This window comes from Pholcus phalangioides, unplaced genomic scaffold (genome assembly GCF_987345545.1).
Source record: "Pholcus phalangioides strain wild (caught in Gottingen) unplaced genomic scaffold, Ppha-v1.0 ptg000016l_1, whole genome shotgun sequence".
NCBI lineage: Eukaryota > Metazoa > Arthropoda > Arachnida > Araneae > Pholcidae > Pholcus > Pholcus phalangioides.
In genome coordinates this window covers 2,405,899-2,426,245 of record NW_028301609.1, presented here as the reverse complement: position 1 = coordinate 2,426,245, position 20,347 = coordinate 2,405,899, and the positions used below count along the sequence as shown (strand labels likewise).

The 20,347-nt window shown below is 39.4% G+C and overlaps 1 protein-coding gene across 2 annotated transcripts in view; it reads right to left on the bottom strand.

Annotated features, from left to right (window-relative positions):
• Positions 1–20,347, bottom strand: part of Ac76E (adenylate cyclase type 2 Ac76E) — a 303,933-nt gene that overhangs the window by 123,188 nt on the left and 160,398 nt on the right. For both annotated transcript variants that reach the window (XM_089245805.1, XM_089245806.1), the window contains one exon: positions 8,269–8,423. In XM_089245805.1, coding sequence (XP_089101931.1) covers positions 8,269–8,423 — 155 coding nt within the window. The remainder of the gene's footprint in view (positions 1–8,268; positions 8,424–20,347) is intronic.

Here is a 20,347-nt window from a genome sequence, read left to right as displayed (position 1 = left end):
ACATAGAATTGTTCCTTACCAATCGATGCTGGTGTCCCCTTGTAAAAGCAGTTGATTGACGGCGAGTTAATAAATCATGGTCCATCCTATCCATGCCATTGAAAGTTTTGAACACTTCGATCATATCTCCCCGACATCTGCGTTCATCCAATGTAAACATGTTCAAAAGTCCCTCTTCTGTGTGTGCTAATAATGACACACGTAGCTCTTCTCTGCACCCCTTCAACCAAGTCAATGTCGCTCTGTAGATATGGTCTCCAAAACCTTACAGCATACTCCAGTCCAGGACGAACTAAGCCTCGTAAAAGCGCAAGAATGACATTAGGAGAACGCTAAGAGAACTTTTTTAAAATGAAACCGAGCATTCCATTCGTTTTTCTGACCACAGTTGAACAAGGTTCAGAAAATATAATTTAATGTGAGTGATTATATTTAATTAAACACAAATTATAAATTTTCAAAACTGAACATATTTGAATGACGGAAATTCGGTTTTATGCTCATGAATGCAGGGTATAGGAAGAAGCAAGGCGCGGCCTGCTCCGTTTATCTGGCCACTCCGCTTACGAGGTCATATTGTTGCTCTCCAAAGAGTGGCCCATTCACGAGGTATGACTATAGTTCTAAAAAGGTCTATATGAGATAAAAACCGATTATTAATGTTTACTGGAAAAAAACATCAAGTTGAACCCTTCAAACAGATACCGTAAATGCGGGCGAGGACGGACGACAGAAACTATGGTTATAATATAGGGTTCTATGGGTTGACTTGAGTGGCGGGGCGATGGGAAAAGAAAATTTCCGAAGAAGGGTGCGATATGGAATAAGAAGTTTAGGAAAACTCTGTAGTAGAACTATTGAAGAACTTAGCACTTAGCTGAGGCATAATATTAGAGGACGATAATGACGTGTAATTTGAGTAACTGCTTAGCAGCAATTGCCAATCGGTGATAATTGGCTGGATGTACAGCTTTCATTTAAATAAAATACGGGTAAAGCAGCTTCATGTATTGCTTCGGATGTCAATAATCTTCATTTGTTTACTTCCACGTAATAGGTGAAATTCTCATCGAGCATTGAATAGACACCATAATAAATCATTCAATACAACCTCGCTAATGGGCTGTTTTACCGGTGATTCGAACTGTTGCACGTCGGAGGGCAGAATAAGTGCTCAATGTGAAACAGGCGTTTATTTGTGGTGACCTTTACATCTTACAGAACGGAAATTCGGCGCGAAGTCATTTAACTAGTTACCTCATCTCTCTCTCTCTCTCTCTCTAAGTCTAGTTACATAGTAAGTAGAGTTTGACTCAAGTACCTACTTCAGTAATCTTCCCTCACTGGCCCTCATGAATAATTTAGCAGGAAATCAGAAACTCTGCGCGAATGCATTAACGAGCACCAAGTCATTGCTAACTCAGAAGAGAGAGAAGTTCGACTTACATGATGACGAAGGCCAATTGATTTTCGCATAGAAAATAGATTTTAACGAGATCTTTTTGTACGGCCCATTCGGAGAAACTGATACTAAAGGATTGTCTGTTAAAGCCTATGGGCTGGTAGTTGTTCATATGGAAAATCGGTTTTGAAATGGTCCCAATGTCTAATGCTTATTTGACTAATAATTCTACGATTAATAACTGAGAATATGGCACTAATTATGGATTTCAGAGGATTTCAGAAATTTTTCCCAAGGAAGTATTTGAGCACGTTTATTGTTTTTATTACAAATGTTTTCCTGCTTTTCAAGTCACGAATTCACCGCCTTCACTGAATAGCAAAATTAACCAACACCGATTCTCCCGAAAGGTAAATTCATCGAAGAAAAAATTTACCGACAAACAGTTGAGAGGAAAATTCCGCAAACACAATTCATTGAAGGGAAAATCACGAAGGGAATCGACAAGCAAATGCACCTAAAGGAAAATTCACCGACACGCAGTTTATCGAAGCAAATTTCACGACAATAATTCAACGACGGAAAATTTACTATGAATTTTGCCATCAATGATTTTGTCGGTGAATTTTTTCAAAATAAATTGTTTGTCGGTGAATTTTCCCTTCAATAAATTGTTTGACGGTGAATTTTCCCTCCAATGCAATTTGCTCGTCGTGAATTTTCACTTCAATGCATTTTCTTGTCGGTGAATTTTCCCTTTGATGAAATTGTTTGTCTGAATTTTTCCTTCGATGTATTATTGTTCACTGACAAACAATAACTCGAAGGGAGAAAATCCCGACAAAAAATTCATAGAAGGGAAAATTCACCGACAACAGTTCACCCCCGAGAGATCGACTGTCTGAGAAGCCTTATGCGAATGTAAGCGAATGCCCGAGTCAGCGAGCAAGTGTGAGCGAACGATTCAGTAAGTTTATGAGTGAGTGACCGATTGAGCAAAAGAAATGAGAAATAAGGTGGGTAACCGGACACACGCCAGACTTGAAGTAATACATGCCCGATTTAATATTTATAGGCTAGGCGTACGGTTAAAAAAAAAAGATGCCTCCCCCCCCCCGCCCCCTAGTTTGTATACTTCCCGAGCATTTCGGGCAATGGATTTGCCCAGCACTGGTGAGAGTGGCGACAGCGTACTTGCGTTTTGCAACTCAAATCACACAGTCACGCGGTCCGCTCGTTCTTGTAGGTTCTTTGTATATTTCGGTAGGTTAATTATATGCACTCATGTCCATAAATTGAGGATAATGCCAGCTCCGGCAAATAAAGGTTCAGAAACAAAACAAACGTTACTTATTCATAAAGCCCATTTATTAAACAAAAGATAAAGAACAAAAACGATGGTGTATGTATGATACCATTCATAAAAACTACGATTTTTGCTCCCTGGAGCAATTGTAAAAAATATCTCCTTTACAAAATCTTACTATTGCATGGTTGGTATGATGGTTAATACATTGTGTGTCTCCCATGCGATGAAATGCAGTCCGTACAACGCCTAGGCATGTTGAGTATTAAATTATCGATCTGATCTTGGGGAAGACCACTCCACTCAGCATGCAATGCTCTCCGAAGTTCACATGTAGGAGGTGGTTGACGGGCTGCAACTCGTCGGCCAAGCATGTCTCACACATGCTCTATCGGATTCAAGGTGAGAATGCTGGGCATTCCATACGGGTTATATCCTCAGATTCAAGGCATTCGTTTACGATGTTTGCTCGGTGAGGACGGGCGTTCTCATCCATAAACACAAATTCTGCGCCCATGGCACCCCTAAACAAACGTACATGTTGTTCCAGAATGATGTCCCGATAAATTTGGGCTTTCGTGGTTCCGGTTTGAACATGCGGATCTGTTCTGGAACCCAGTATAATTCCACCCCAAACGAGCAATGCTGCACCACCGTAACGGTGTCGTTCAATGATGTTGTCTTGGTGGTAACGGGTACCTGGCGTTCTCCATAAGTCCGACGTGAATCAGACTGCAAGCTAAACCTGGACTCGGCGGAAGACATCACATAAGCCCACTGTGACGATGTCCACATTGCATGTTCTCTACTCCAGGCTAATCGCTGCCGACAGTGAGTTGCCGTGAGCGGAACACTTCTGACAGGCCTGCGAGCATATAGACCAATATCTCCAAAACGTCTGTACACGGTTTGCCTTGAAACTGTGGTACCCGTGGCTGCAGATAGCTGACGAGACAGGTCGGATGCTGTGCTCCGTCTGCTTCTTTTGGCAGTTACTGTCAAATACCGGTCTTCATTCGGCGTTATAACTCGGGGGCGACCTGTACTCTAACGTCTACTGACATTTCCGTTATCTTGGAATCGTTGCCAAAGCATAGAGATGACACTTTGGGCAATTCCAAGTTCCTCGGATACTTCCATCTGAGTACGCCCACATTCCAGGCGGCCGATAATTCTACCACGTAAAAAAACATCCACATGCGTCCTCTGTGTCATAACTATTCGCTTATGGCACTGAGCGCCTTACAGAACTCTTGTGAACAATTTTACTTCTTTGCCACTATTCCTTATATACCCCCCCTCTTACACTCTCGTCATTGTGACGTACTATCGGCATCATCTGGTGGCTTCCTGAAATTTGCATATCATTCTTGCAGATGTGTGTGATAATTCTACAGGTGAAATTTTTACTTTAGATTTCGATTTCCGTGTGATTCTGAATTATCTTTAATTTATGGACATGAGTGTAATAAATGTTTAATTATATATATGACATGAATGTCGCTCTCCACTTGTTAATACAAGATATACGGAAGACTGGATGTTGTGAAGATATTTATTATTTGAGATGCTAATTTTTTAAGGAAGGAAAAAACTCATCTCTGCCTCGAGTCGAACCCGGGCCCCTCGATTGCCGGACGAGTGCTCTGACCACTAAGCTACAGAGGAGATAGAGATTTTCCTTCGCTAGAGCGTATATACGCTCTTGTTTAATTATATCTTTGAATTGTTGAAGGAAGTGTTTGTCTTCAACCGCCATATTCCTTCGACAACACGAGCAAGCGTGTGAGTAGTGAGTGAGTGGATAAAAAAATTAGTGAGCAAGTAAGTGACGAGTGAGTGAGCTGAATCACTGACTCGGCCGCTTACTCACGCACTCGTTCACCCATTCTCTCTCTGTCTGGTCACTAGCTCACTTACTTCCTCGCTCTATCACTCACTGACTGAGCAATTGAGACTAACCCTTGCTTACCTACTCGGCCGTTTCATGAGTTACTCACCCATTCACTCGACTCAATCAGTTGTTCACTCATTCGCTTGCCCCAGCAGTTGCTGACTCGCTCGACCCATCAGTTGCTCACTCGCTTGCCCCAGCAGTTGTTCGCTTGCTCATTCACTCACTTGCTTACTCAATTTCTCAAAGGATCAGTCACTTGTTGACTCACTTGGCCATACACTCAATTTGTCACTGCCTCAGTCACTTGATCACTCAACTCAATTGCTTATTGACTCAGTCACTTGCTCAATGTTTCACTCACTTGCTCAATTTGTCACTGTCTCACTCACTCTTGCTCATTATCTTAATTACTTGCTCATTGTGTCTCAGTCACTTGCTCACTCACTCAATCTCTCCTTGGCGAATTTTTTTCGGTGAATTTTTCCGTGGTTATCAGCATTAAATAAAAGCCAAATAAAAATAATTATACCTAAGCGACAGCCTAAATTTTACAGTTTTCGCTAAAATGATTTCTTTCTTCAGTGGTGACTGAACTTTCGTGAACATGTTTTCACGAAACTCCAAGTATCATCAGTATTCCCTCCCCCTTCAATAATCATTCTGTTAGTGATTGCGATACTGTATTCTGTCTCGAAACGATCCAACAGAATAAAAGGACAAACTATAGACAGCGACCCCAAGCACGTCTTGTTATGATAAATTGCTATACGTTTGTCGCGACCGTATTTAGACGTCTAAGCCTCCTGCGAAGATAATCCTCAGTTTCAGAGACGGGCCATTTCCTCGTGTAAGCAATTAATCCCTGGTTATGTTCTTAGGTATACTTTGAGCAATAACGTTATACGAATCCTTATGATGCATAGCATGTATATGGATATACAGGGTGTCCTGTAAGTGCTTATTTGTCTTTATCTCCTCAACCGCCCATCATAGAGGAATGGTTCCAATTTAAAAAAATGCTCGAAATATGCGTTCAAAAATTACCCTGTACCAGTTTCGACAGTGAAAATACAGTGTGTAGCAAAATAAAAAGAAATCTAAATTTTTATACAGTCCCCAACTTCCAAACACGAAGTTCTTGCCCGGAATCTCCTGAGGCCTACAGAAAAAATTCCATGTTTCTAAATGCAATATTTGAAAGATATTTGAATTCAAATTGGAAAAAAGTTACGAAAGAACACCAAAAAACTGACTGGCAACACTCCTTCCCCCTCATTTATGCTGTCCTTTCCTAATTTTTCTCCGATTTTTTTGAATTCAAAGGAAATTTGGGAACGAACAGCGTTAAATGCGGAAAACTTCTACCCAGAATTAACGCTATTCTTTCCCGAATTTTCTCCGTTTTTCGAATATCTCCGCGAATATTGCGTTTAACTACTTAAAAACATGGCATTTTTTTTCTGTTTCCCTCTGGAGATACAGGGCAATAACTTCCCAATTGGAAGTTAAAGAACAGGGGGGCGTATAAAAATTTAGATTTCTTTTATTTTGTTACACACTGTAGTTTCACTCCCAAAACTGGTTCACTCTCAGTACTTTTACGGTAGTTTTTGAAGGCCTTTTGAGCTTTTTTTTAATATTGAATCTGTACCTCTACGACGGATGATTGATGAGATAAAGGCCTCAGTAGTACTTACAGGACACCCTGTATACTGTATATGCTACTGTAAATTTGATAAATCCGGTTATTATACATAATCGGTTTGTAGGCATAATCACCAATCGTCTCGCCAAATTTTAAAAATTTCCCTACATTTATCACTTTCACCGGTGATTATGCATAATTTCCAAATGAAGTCGTTAAATATAATAAATATGGAAGAAATCATGCTGAAACGTCACTTTAAACACATTTTAAATTGGAAACGTTGGATCTACGACAAACAATTGATGAGATAAAGGCTAAATTTGAACTTACAGGACATCCTGTATAAACATTCCCCGATTTACTCCAATTTCTGGGGAAAATGTCTGCTTCTTGAATTTAGCAGACTTCGTAAGCGTTATGGGATTAAAGCTGATATTGAAGTGTTCTGTATCAATTCTTTTTATTAAAGTGCATTCTGATCGAATGGTCAGTGCATTCTCTCCTAATTATCACGTCATACTTAACCTTTTTACGATCAAGGACGTAATATTGCGTCCGCGAAGCTTTGTTGTGTAATATAACGTCTCTATATTTTTTCCCTCTTCGTTTTTTCTAAACCTTGAGTGTGATTTTTTTTTTTCACATATGATGTATCCTTCTACTATATACATGTAATAGTAAAATAGAATAGGGATAGGGTGAGGGTGAAAAGAGAAATCTAGTTTTTACGTACTCTTTTATCCACTTATCTATCATTCTGTTTTACTAATTCATTTCTTCTACTTTTTTTTCTTTTTCTAACGTGTGGTTAGGTAAGGACAAGGCTACCATATTTATCGCCGAATTTTTTACCAATCGCTTGTAAGCGAAGGGGTTAAAATATCGTTTTCCCATATTTTAATTATGGCGTGATAATCAGGTAGGAATATAATGTCCACACTTGATCAGAACACATTATGCAGCGAAGCCGAGCTGTGCTGATTCTGTAAGGTACTAAAAGTAAATCCCCTTTGAAGCCGCTGAATATGTAAACTTTGCCGGAGATTTTGGAAATCAATTTGGGCCCTAGAATTATTTGGAATCAATGCTTCTATTTATAGAGAATGGCTTAGTCTCCATTTAATACGCTGAAATAAACGTTATTGCCGGTCTTGAAAAAGTTCGTTCGAAATGACGCTGTGGTTTAATATTTGACAACGCACCTGGCCTCTCACTTGCCAATCTAATTAATTTCGACGTGCGGAAATTTCTTTTACATGACTTTACGCAAACAAACAAAAACTTGTAGCAAAAGTACCCTTCCTTTACACGAGAAGTTCACTTTTTTGGTTGTACCAAATTGTTGTCAAATATCGCGCTACATATGTACGCTATCGTTCGTACATATTTTGGAGTAATTGATTATAGTAAATTGTAGTTTTGATTGCAATTTTTTTTTTCCTCAAAAAGACTAGGGTTTTCCGAAAATATTGGTTCCATTTAACCAATAACTGATGCATTTGCATTCGAAATTGTACCTCGACCTACACACCTATCGAATAACGTCGGGAAACGATGAAAAAAATCGCAATAGCAGCCAAATCATGTTCTGTTCAAAATTTAATCTCATTTCTAAACTTTTAATGACCTAGTATTAATGTTTTATTTGTCTTCCCGTTTTAACTTTGTAAAAGAAAAAGAAGAAATTTAATTCTCAAGAAACAAGCTAAGCTTTAAATCTAGAAAACAGTAATATATAACACTGTAAAACATTCCCTTATTCTCAAAAAAGTTATCCAATCTTGAAGTTTTCGATAACACAGCAAAGTGATAATATAACAAATCAAAAGCACCAATCACTATAATAAAACCAATAATTTTTTTCGAAGATATTTATGATTTCACGAAATATTTATCGGAAAATCGAATAAAGGAGAAGTTATGATTGATTTTTACACTTTTTAAGAAGGAGAAAAATTATGGAACACAAATATTGCTGAATTAACTTTACAAGAACTTTTTAAAGAAAATCTTACCTCACATTATTGTGCCTTTGCACGTACAACTCGTGGAAACGTTTCGATTGGCTATTCGCGGCTGATTGGCTACAAGCATCAGCCATTTTCAACATTATGCTCCTCTTCACTTCGGCTGCAATGTACGCTGGAATCACACTCAGAAGTAATTGTTCCTGTAATCATCACACCATTAAAAAAATTAATTCGTTTCTCCAAATTTCCTGAAGAAATACATTGAACACATTGAAGGACCGGACACACCCCTGCTTCACATCTCAAAGAGATATATATAGTCCTGAATGATGGGTGTATTCGGAATTTTTTTTGATTACTATATAAATCACAAATTTCAAATCTCAATAAATCTTTAATAGATAAATAAGTAAAGCGTCGATGTCGCGCACAAGAAAATTGATAAAATTACGGACAAACCTCGCGTTAGCGGATAACACGCCACTCAGCTGACCTGGGTCGCTTTTAAAAATTCGGATTGCCCCCAATGGCGTTCTTATGTTATTAAACTCCTGATAAAGCGTCTTCACGCTCTTCTTAAGGGGGGAAGGGGGTCACTTTTGTGAAAGTAGGCCTGCAAAAATTTTCATAGAAATCGGAAACTCTTCAAACAATGTATATATGATAATCTTAGTGCTCAATTATTGGTGATTTTCCCTGCTAATCGACAGAGCTTCCATCCCATATAAGCTAGGCTGATAGGCCTTTAGCCCAGGGGTTCGGCTCTGAGATGAAAAGAGGTCCCTGTGACTGAGAGACTCCCAATTTTAATATAAATTAAGCCATCCTACAAAACTCTAATGCTGTTGGTCACCAATAATTTCGAATTCCCGTCGATTCCATTCTCGTCTTCGCCGTCATTGGGAACGGACGTGCTATTATCGCGCTCCGCTCACCGACCAATAGAAGAAGTTTTATCCGAAACCGTTGCCGGGTGATTACCGAAGGATTATCCGTCACGCCAGTGCGCCATTTTGTGTCGTTCTTTGTGTTTTTCTTCGTTCTCGTGAGTTTTACTTAGCGTGTTGTTTATTTTTGGGTCATATTCTGCGGTGATTTTCTTTTTTTCAGCGCACGTTGGATTGTAAGATAAGTGGTTTTTTTTAATTATTATATTGCTCTCATTTTTTGTTAATTTTCGTTGTGTATTTTCGATCGACTTAAATTTATTTTTCTCGTTCGCATTTCATTTTCGTTGTTTTTTCGCCAGGTTCGCTCGCTTCTTTGATATAAGTTCGTAGGTTTTTGGACGTTAGTGTTAGCAAACAGTGTATACTTTTTCCCGGGTACTCTCAATAATTTTGTTTTCCTTCCATTTGGGCCTATTGTTGTAGTGTTAGTGTTTTGAGATAGTTAGCTAATTCTAATAAGTATAAATTGTACTTCGTAGCTTAATACTTTTTTTTAGAGGGTGGTGTTGTATTCTTTATATACATATTTATTTTATTCTTCGTGATTTAGTGCTGAGCATTCTACTTTACGTAATTTTTTCGTATAATCTCTTACGTATATTTTGCATTATTTTAATTTCCAGTTAACGTTTCTCATTTTCCTATTTTTAAGTATTATTATTATTATCTAGCTTTAGCAATAGTGTTAGTATGCCTCGACCTCGACTAGTGTTGTGTAGAGCTTGCGACGGGAGGTTTCCCTGGTCTAGGGGTATAGTAGCTGATAGTTTCAATTGTAAAGGGTGCTTGTATAGGAAAAGGCTGGAACTCGAGGTCGAAGCTTCACGGGAAAAAGTTAGGGTGCTAGAGGGCCCGGTTACAACGGAGCCTCTGGTCGTCGAGCCACCTGTTGATGAAGAAGCAATCTCCACGAACAACGACATTTTAGAGGGCGAATGGGTGGTCGTGGATGAGGTAGAGGGGGATAGTGATAGGGGTTTAATCATCGGCGATTCTATGGTTAGGGAACTTGGGAACCGAGTGTGTAGGGATTTTCGGGGTTTCGAGCGCTGTTGTCTTCCTGGGGGGAAGATTGGCAACGTTCGAGCCGTTTTTCATCGCCGAAAGCTGCCCTTGCGGGTGATTCTGTGGGTGGGAACAAATCAGGTAGGAGCGAATATTAGTGAGTCTCTGTCAGAATACCGGGATTTACTATTATCCGCTAGGGAGGGGGGTTCAGATGTGGCAGTGATTCCAGTGCTGCCAAGGGGTAGTAGGGGATATAGGAGTAGGATCCACCAATTTAATATAGGCCTGAAGGACATTTGCTCCTCACTTGGGGTCACGTTCTTGGAGCTTCCCGCATTTACCGATAGGTGGCTTCGTTCGGATGGGATCCATCTAAATAAGAGAGGGGTCTGGGAGGTTTACGATAGTCTTAGGTCAGGTTTTTTACTCCCAGACCACGTAGTCGGGAATGCGGGTTAGTTAATGATAATCACAACAGTACTGACTTGAAATTACCCACCTCTGACTTGGATGGCTTCTCGATTGACAACAAACCTCCGGGCAAATTAAAATGTGTGTTAATAAATGCCAGGAGCTTGGGTAATAAGAAAGATTTTTTAGAAACTATGATAGTTGTGGAGAGCTTGGATCTTATAGCCATTACAGAATCTTGGGCAAACGATGGGGATGAATCTTTCTTACACATCTCAGGATACGATACTTTTTTGAGAAATAGATCTGATAGGAAAGGGGGTGGAGTGTTGATATACGTGAAATCCTGTTTGAAGGCTAGAGAGTGTAACGTGCAGAGAAGTGATATTGAAACCATATGGGTTGAACTTGAGAGCAAAAGACGTCATAAACTTATTGTTGGGGTTTGTTACAATCCACCGAATAGGGATCAAAGCTACATTGCCAAAATGCATGATGAAATTTCCTACATGTGTAAGCGACAGAGGGTTCTCATACTAGGGGATTTCAATTACCCGGGTATTGATTGGGAGAACCTTTCATCTGGAAATCAGTATGAAAGAGACTTTCTTAAGTTGGTGCTCGAAAATTTTTTGTATCAGCATGTATCAGAAGCCACAAGGGGTACTGCTATTTTGGATTTAGTTCTTACTAGTTCTGAGGATCTAGTTGAACATGTTTCGGTGGGGGAAGAGTTTTCTTCCAGTGATCATCGTATCGTCAGATTTCACTGTAACTTTTCCTCGGGTAAGGTTGATAACAAAAGACTGGTTCCTTGTTTTCGGAGAACTAACTTTGATGTTTTGAGAGGAAGGTTAGCGGAAGTTTTCAAAGACCGGTTGGAATCAGTAGGGGTGGTAAGTCAATGGGAAGAATTTAGTACGAAGCTGTCCTCTGTTTTGCACGACGTCATACCCTTTGTTCGAAAAAAGCGTGTTTGTACATCACACCCTCTATGGTTCACGGATAGCGTGCGGAACCTTTATCTTGAAAAGAAAAGAGCATTCAGAGAGTATAAAAGTGGACGTGGTGACCTATCATTGTTTACTGATAAAAGAAGACTGTTGAAGAAAGCGATAAGGGATAGTAAAAAGGAAGTTGAATCTAGGTTGGCAGATAACATTGGCTCTGACCCAAAATCATTTTTTCGATACGTCAATAATGGATGTAAGGGGACAGTTGGTCCCCTCTCGATAGGAGGCTCTAAGGTAGAGAGCAATGTAGGCATGTGTAGTGCTTTCAATGACTTTTTCGCGTCGGTTTTTAATGGAGATAATGATATTCGATATACGGGTGTTGCATGGGGTAATAAAACCCTCAACGATATTCAAGTAGAAGACGTGGAGGTCCTAAATCTTCTAAGAAATGTATGTGCAAGCAAAGCACCAGGACCAGGTGATATCTATCCCAGGGTTCTCAGGGAAGGTGCTAATGAATTGTTGGGGCCAGTCGCACAGATATACAGGAGTAGTGTTGCTGAGGGTATCGTCCCGAGAGATTGGAAACTGGCTAACGTTGTTCCGATATTTAAGAAGGGTAGTAGAGAAGCGGTGTCAAATTATCGTCCAGTGAGTTCGACGAGCTCCTTCTCGAAAATTTTGGAAATTATCATCAAAAGGCAGTTTGTGAAGTGGATAGACGAGAATAATGTATTGTCGGATAATCAGCATGGGGTCAGGAAGGGGAAGTCATGTGTAACTAACCTCCTTTGCTTCTATGATTACGTGAATAAGGCTTTGGGTAAGAGCAAAAATGTCGACGTTGTTTACCTTGATTTCCAGAAGGCATTCGATCGGGTACAACATGGCAAAGTCTTGAAGCGTTTACACGAGATTGGAATAGGGGGCAACTTGCTGAATTGGATAGAATCGTGGTTAAGAGATAGGTCGCAACGAGTTATGGTGAACGGGGAATTCTCTGGTTGGACAGACGTCACAAGTGGAGTTCCTCAGGGAAGTGTCCTTGGCCCCATACTTTTTTCACTTTTTATCGACAAACTCGATCAGGGTAACTAGCAAATTCGCAGATGATGTGAAGCTAATGGGGGTAATCGGGAATGAAAGCGATAGGGAGTTGCTCCAGACCAACTTAGACAAGATTGCAGCATGGGCAAATGAATGGAGCATGACGTTTAGCGTAGATAAGTGCATGGTCGCTCATTTTGGTTCGAACAACCCACGGTTCTCTTACGAGTTGAATGGTGTCACTATCCCGGATGCAACTAGAGGCACCGATTTGGGAATTCTCATTGACGAGCGACTTAAGTTTTCTGAACATTGTTCAGCGGTTGTCAAAAAAGCGAATAGAATGCTTGGTCTCATTTTCAAAGAGGTCTCTTCGCGTTCTCCTAAAGTCATTCTTCCGCTTTTTCGAGGCTTAGTTCGTCCTGGACTGGAGTATGCGGTAAGGTTTTGGAGACCATACCTACAGAGGGACATAGACTTGATTGAAGGGGTGCAGAGAAGAGCTACGCGTGTCCTTATTGGCACACAGGGCTTGAGTTATGAAGAGAGACTTCATTTTTTGAATATGTTTACATTGGATGAACGCAGGTGTCGAGGAGATATGATCGAAGTGTTCAAAATTTTCAATGGGATGGATAGGATGGACCATGAACTTTTAGTACACCGCCAATCAACCGCTTTTACAAGGGGACACCAGTATCGATTGGTGAGGGACAATGCAAGGCTATCGTGTCGCAGGGAATTTTTCTCTAATAGGGTTGTTAATAAATGGAACAGCTTACCCCCGGAGGTAGTAAATTGTAACACAATTGACACGTTTAAAAAGAAATACGATAAACATGTTGGGGTAAATCGAGAAGCTATCCATTCTTAGAATAAGACAACCATAAGTATTCTTTATGGGCATTGTGTAATATTTTATCATGTGTATATATTGTTTATAATTTGTGTTAATTGCATTTTTAATGGGGTTGCTGTATTTTCGAAACATATGACATCCATATTTTTATGGGCATCTTTTTATCAGCCACCTCGTTGGGCATTTTGCCTGTTGTGGCGTTGTATTTGTATTTGTATTTGAATCTTGTACGCTGTGTTATAAAACGAAACCATTACTTTTTTAATTTCGGTCTCTATAATACGAGACCCGCATATGCATCTGGTACCTCCATGGGATTTTCAAGTGGGCGCATGCATTAAGACGGCCCAACAAGTATTTACTGGTTGAATAAATGTAATTTTCATTCCTTTCAACACATTCTGAAATGATATCGAAAAATTTTATAATCATTACCGGAGTAGAGTTTTTTAGCATAAAACTACATAAAGTCTATTGCAGTCAAAATGGCCTTCTCTTGGTGTTTTGCGAAATTCCGCGATTTTGGCATGGAAAGGAAAAAATTAAGATAAATAATATCAACTAATGTAATTAACTTAAATTAATAAATTTCTAAGATGAACGTATTTTAATAATGAAAAGGTGGTTTTTTGGCCTACAAATATCGATGGGGGCAGGAAGTAGTGAGGAAATGGCTTAGTTCGTTTACAGGGTCACTCCGCAAACGGGATCATATTTTCTCTCTCCTAAGAGTGACCCCTTAACGAGGTTTGACTGTATATCACGAATAAATCTTTGAATTATGAAAGAACACTCAATAGTGTTATGAAAAATATCGTAGTGAAATTTTTGAAGAACCCCTTGGGACAATAATCTCCTGTTTCAAAACCGGAAATGTCAAGATATGCTCGAAGCTTCTAGATTTATCTAGAAGGTCTCCAGACTGTGGCGCCACAAAACCGGAACTATAGAAGAATTCTAAAATTTTCGTCGTATCTATAAAAGCGGAGAGAGTTGTTGGATTTTGCGCTCAATAAGAGAACTCTGATCTGGTTAGCGTGTAACTCTGCTTGTAAATACATTTAAAAATTGCTGTTCTGTGAATAAATTTGTAACGTGCTGCAAAGTGTTCCCATCCTCTGCTTATTTCAAGGACTTGTGAGAAATTATCCGAAACAATATTTAAAAATACTAAAAAAAAAAAAAACTTTAAAACTGATTACCATATTTCCCCGCATTAGCCGCCATGCCGGATAACATCGAGGGAGACCAGCATGGCAGGAAATTCAAATCACAGGTTTAAGAAAATTATTAAATATCTTTATATAAGAACCCATTGAATTAGTTGAGAACGCAGCATACTGTGATCAAAACTTTATCGTCGTTTCGATCTTTATTTAACTTCGGACCAGAGAGAGACCCCAACATTCATAAATCTAGTGTCCCTCGAGTTTGTCGGCATGCCGGCAAATGTGGGGTGATACGAAAAATGAAACTCAACCATCAATTCATTACTAAAAAAAATATTATATATTTTTTCAATTTTTTTTTGAACTACCATTAAAGTATCAAAAGCGGAAAATAGGTTCACGACACAAGTGCTGTTGTTATACGGAATATTATTACAACACTGTCGGAAAAACATTAACGATAAAGAACATTCGAGGACGGAATTTAATTAAAAGCTTCTCGAAAATCGATGAATACCTTACCATTAATCACGGTCTTTTCATTTTATGTTATCTATTATGTGTGTTTTGTGGATACAAATCAAACAAGAGAAGCCATTCTCCGTTGTAATTCAAATGTTCATTCAGCTTCACCCCCCACCACCGAAGGGTAGAAGCATTTTGAAGTTGGACCTGTTTCCTTAATAACGTATTAAGAACCTTTTGGCCTCGAGTATGTATATAATGAGCTTGGAATGTAATAACCAAGATAAAAGAATCCGCCCGACGGAATCAATAAACGGATGACACATCCGAGAAGATGGACGACTATCGATTTCATTTACGCAAATATTCAGTCTCGGTTATCGTTTGTGTAAGAGAATCGAGAAAACCAAACTTCTACCTTATATACAGGGTGATTATAATTAAAGTTCCCGTACTCTGAGAGAATAATTTTTCCTCAAAAACTACTCATACGAACACAGTCGAATTTTCAGGATACCTTAGTTAGACCATGGGAGAGAAATTTATGCAATAAAAAAAATTCAATTTTTGACGACCAGGTGAAAAAGTGGCTTTTTTTTATTGCATTTTACATTTTCCCATGGTCCGTATACCGTATATAACAAGTTTCAATGGAATACGTCTACCAGAACGGGTGCTATATAGGTCTGAGTAGTGTCAGTATACTGAAACTGCTCAGACCTCTGTTGCGCCTGTTTTGTTGGGCACATTCCACTGAAACTTGTTATATGCGCTATGTGGACTCTCTCTCATCATTAGCATATGCTGAAAATGTGGCTGTATTTGGATGAGTAGTTTTTTAGAAAAACTATTCAGAATACGGAAACTTTAGTACTAGCGTTTATTTCTCTTTGTAATCAACTCAGTAATTATTTCAGGTATTATATTTTCAGATATAGATCCTTTACATTCTTTTTTTAAAAAAAAAATTATATTTCGTTAATTCAATTAATGCAACAGTGCATAACTTCGAAATTTACATACAATGTTTTTCTTTGATTTTACTATATTTAACGTCAATTACTTAAACAGCTCTTAGGCACTGTAATTTGTTCCTTATTCCAAAAATGAAAAAAAGGAGTAATAATTATTTTTTTATGCAAAAACATGTGAAGAAAAGAAATATGACGATAACGAATAGCCATGCATATCATAAAAAAAAAGTACATGTCAATATATTTTACATGTCAAGGTTTTGGTGAAAATATTCATTTTATACTCGTTTGAATAATTGTGTACGGCTAACTGATGGATTGCAGTTCATTTGATTCCCGTACCTTTGTACATTGAAACTTATCGCGATAACTCAGTAATACACAGGATGTCTTGTCTAAACTGTCTAAAATGCTTTGTCAAACTGAATTTAAATAAGTGACGAATGTTGTACACCGCGTACAAACTGTGTGGAATGTGGGCCTCCCACATCCGTAGCAACAGCGTATCTCTGCAACAATTGATTTAACAATACCTCAAATGTTCATTCAGTTCTCCCCACCCCGAAGGGTAGAAGCATTTTGAAGTTGGACCTGTTTCCTTAATAACATGTTAAGAAACTTTTGGCCTCGAGTATGTATATAATGAGCTTGGAATGTTAAAACCACAAGAGGTAAAAGAATCCGCCAAATAAACCCGAGAAGATGGACGAGTACTAAATACTTAGCAAGAGATCGAAAACCCTTCGGACATTTGCAGAGCCACTAATGGTACTCGCATTGAAATCTATCGACCTGCATATATAATTTTGAGAAGTTCGATGCAACTAAAATTTGTAAGTAATCATGTGTGTTTCCTCACTATATACCAGCGGTTCCCAACCTTTTCTGAGTCACGGAGCCCTTTTCAGTGTGTAATTTCTCTTTTTTATTTATTTATCAAATTTGTGGTTTATTTTGTTTTTCTCGAGCAGCTGCCCCCGGGAAGTGCACATGGAGCCACAAGGGCTCTGCGAAGCACCGGTTGAGAACCGCTGCTATAGACCATCCATATATACCACAAGAGACATGACCAGTCCGACCATAGCGCGCTTTCCCGGACTGCAAGAAGTCTGGGTTCGATTCCCGGTGGAGATTAGTAGAATTTTCTTTCCGTGTCCATCTCAGCATAATACAGTCAAACTCGTTAATGAGTCACTCTTGGGGGAGTGACTCAATAAAAAAATATGACTTAGTAAGTGCAGTGACTCGTTAAACGGAGTAAGCCATAGCTGTGCCAATTCCTGCCCGAGGACAATTGGGACTTCCAAAAAGTGACCCGGTAAGCGGAGTGACGCGTTAACCGGATGACGCACTAACGAGGTTTGACTGTATCCAAGAAAAAGTCTCAATTGAGTTCAAAAAAATCATCTTACTCCCGTTAAAACATTGTTTTTAAATTTTTTAACAAATTAGAAATTTTTGTAAAATATCTAAATACGCACATCTTTATATACTGATCATAATACAGTCGAAGCTGATTTTTACGAACCCGTACGGACTTGATGATTGGTTCGTAAAATCGAGAGTTCGTAAATGAGAGAGACGAAAAAAAAGTGAAAGAAATAAAAAAAAAATGAATTAGTTTTTCCACATTTATTGATGATTTTCAAAAAAATCCACGTTTTCTTTTTTTTTTTTTTGCTTCACCGCAAAATTTCGGTGAATATGAGGATTCCATGGAATTAATGTAGGATAAAATTTCGTGCGAATTCCGCTTTCCGAAAATATTTTCGTGATACTGGAACGCCCGCTGGAATCACTTGCCGCAGAAACGATCTATTGCTGATCTTTGATTAGAGGACTCGGTGTAATTTGGAATCCCGTACTTTTTGGCAATTTCTGTCTTTATAAGAGTTCTCTCGACATTAGTTTCTTTCAAAATATATATATTTTATTTTCTTTCGTCCAAAGTCAAGCCCAATTTTTTCCGTTTTGTTGGCATTGCGATTTGCGAAGAGGAAATTAGACAAACAGCAGTTTACCGAAGTAGAGTTCTTTCGACTCAGAAAATAGCCTTATCAACAAGCTAATGCAACGGTTCACAAACTTTTTTGAACTCGCTGAGCGATTTTTAGTCCATATTTTCTATGGTTAAGTCCCATAAGCCACTTTCTTTTTTTTAATTTTTGTTCATTATTTGTTACTTATTTTATTTTCCTGAAGCGTCTATGGAACTTCAGAAAAACCATGAAGTGCCCTTAGAGCTCCGTGGGGCTCTGGGTTGAGAACCCCAGAGCTAATGTATCATACCATTTCTCAAACCATCATTTCAACCAATCATAATGCACAAAGAGTGAATTACGTTGTCAACGAGTCTTCACTTCACGGTCAATATACAGTATATATATAGAGAGAGAGAGCGCGCGGATTTATCCGCACAAGTATTACGTTAGCAGATTTTTAGCCACTTTTGACCTTCTTCGCCCCCGGCCAGCAAAATTTCGTCAGCCCCTATCTCATAACGCATATTGGGATCAGACGCGGGGAAGGGGGCAGTCCTTCCCAAGCGATCAAAAAAAATTTATGCAAAAAATATTTTTAAAAATATTGAAATTTCGGAAGGAAATACCTTTATATGTTATTATAATGAATTTCCGTTAATTTCAATGCTATTTGAAGGCTAAGGAATCAAAAATTTCATTTTAAGAAATTCATTACGACTAACCCTCTAAGCCAGTGCATCCCAAAGTATGAAAAAAAAAATCGCCCCCGGTAGGCGATTATTTAAAGGTCTGGGAGGGGCGATAGAAGTTACATAGGATCTTATGGGTACGCTTGAGTTGGGGGCGATGAGAGAAAAAATTTCTCTAAAGAAGGGGGTGATGGAACAAGTTTGTGAAACTATGCTCTAAGCCAGTGATTCCCAACGTGGGCGATGGAATGTTCCAGGGGGGGGGGGTAGAAACTACGGGTATAACATAGGATTCTATGGGTTAGATTACGTTGGGTGGTGCTGGGAGAAAATAGGTTGGGAAACTATGTTCTAAGCCAGTGTTTCTTAACCTTTTTCAGCTCATGGCCCCCTATAGATCACATTTTTTTCTCGTGGCCCCCTGTCCTATCCAGGGCCCCCTCTCCCCCATCAAAGATTGAGATACTTTCTATTTTTTTATTATGAATGAAATTTTAATAAATCAGATCAATCTCTGGAATCCTGGCTAGGCACGGACTCAAAAATGGCGGATTATCATCTCTCCCAGGAGTCAAATTATACGTTAAAAACCAGTCTGTGTAAAATACGGTACGATCCAACGAACATGCACAATAAATCGACCCTCCCAACACATCAACCGTTGCTCTGGCGGCCCTCCATACTTAGCTGGAAGTAACAGATGAAAATCATAGTACCAAATCCCATATAGTGCAGTCCCCCTCCCTCCATTATAGACATGAAGACCCGGGTCATGCCCACATAGACCCAAGGGTTAAGATATTTGGGATGTTGACCGAGTTGATTTGATAACACTCATCTGACTCCACTCTAATTAAAAGACGACTTGTCACAATCACCAAATTAATTTATTTACAAAATATGCACACACACGAAAAAACATCAACATGTCATTTACACTCACTCGCAACCACTGAATATTTTTTCTTCTTTCCGTCGCTTGGCGTGCGTAACCTGCGTAGTCACTTTTTACGCCAAGCGTTGGCGAAACTCCGCCACACAACTCCCCCGCCAGTCTCACACTTCATTTGTGAGACGAAACCGAACTTTACGACCATATCGGGAGATGTAAGTTTTGTTCTTATCACTGGAACTGTCACTGGAACGTGATGAGTCATCCTGAACGGCTTTATCCAACAGCAAAAATGCCGGCTTTAATCTGTCGATGTTGACCACCTTTTCTTCGTCGTTTACTTCCACCACGAAGTCCTTGGTCAATCTGCGCACAACACGGAATGGACCTTCGTACGGGCACTGGAGAGACTTCTTGAAGGGACCACGGCGGATGAAGACATGAGTGCAGGTGGTGAGCTCCTTCGGGACGTAGATCTTTGGAAGTCCATGCCGCACAGGATTCGTTGGTTTCAGAGAGCTGATGATCCTTTGCAATCGGGCAATGTAGTCGGGAGGGTTAGACAATGGCTGATCGTCGTACAGCTGACCAGGAAGACGAAGCGAGGAACCATAAGTCAGCTGGGCTGTCGAGGCATCAAGGTCACTCCTATATGCTGACCTTAACCCAAGAAGAACCAATGGGAGAGCTTCATACCAGTCTGAGTCGAGGCCTTCCAGGAC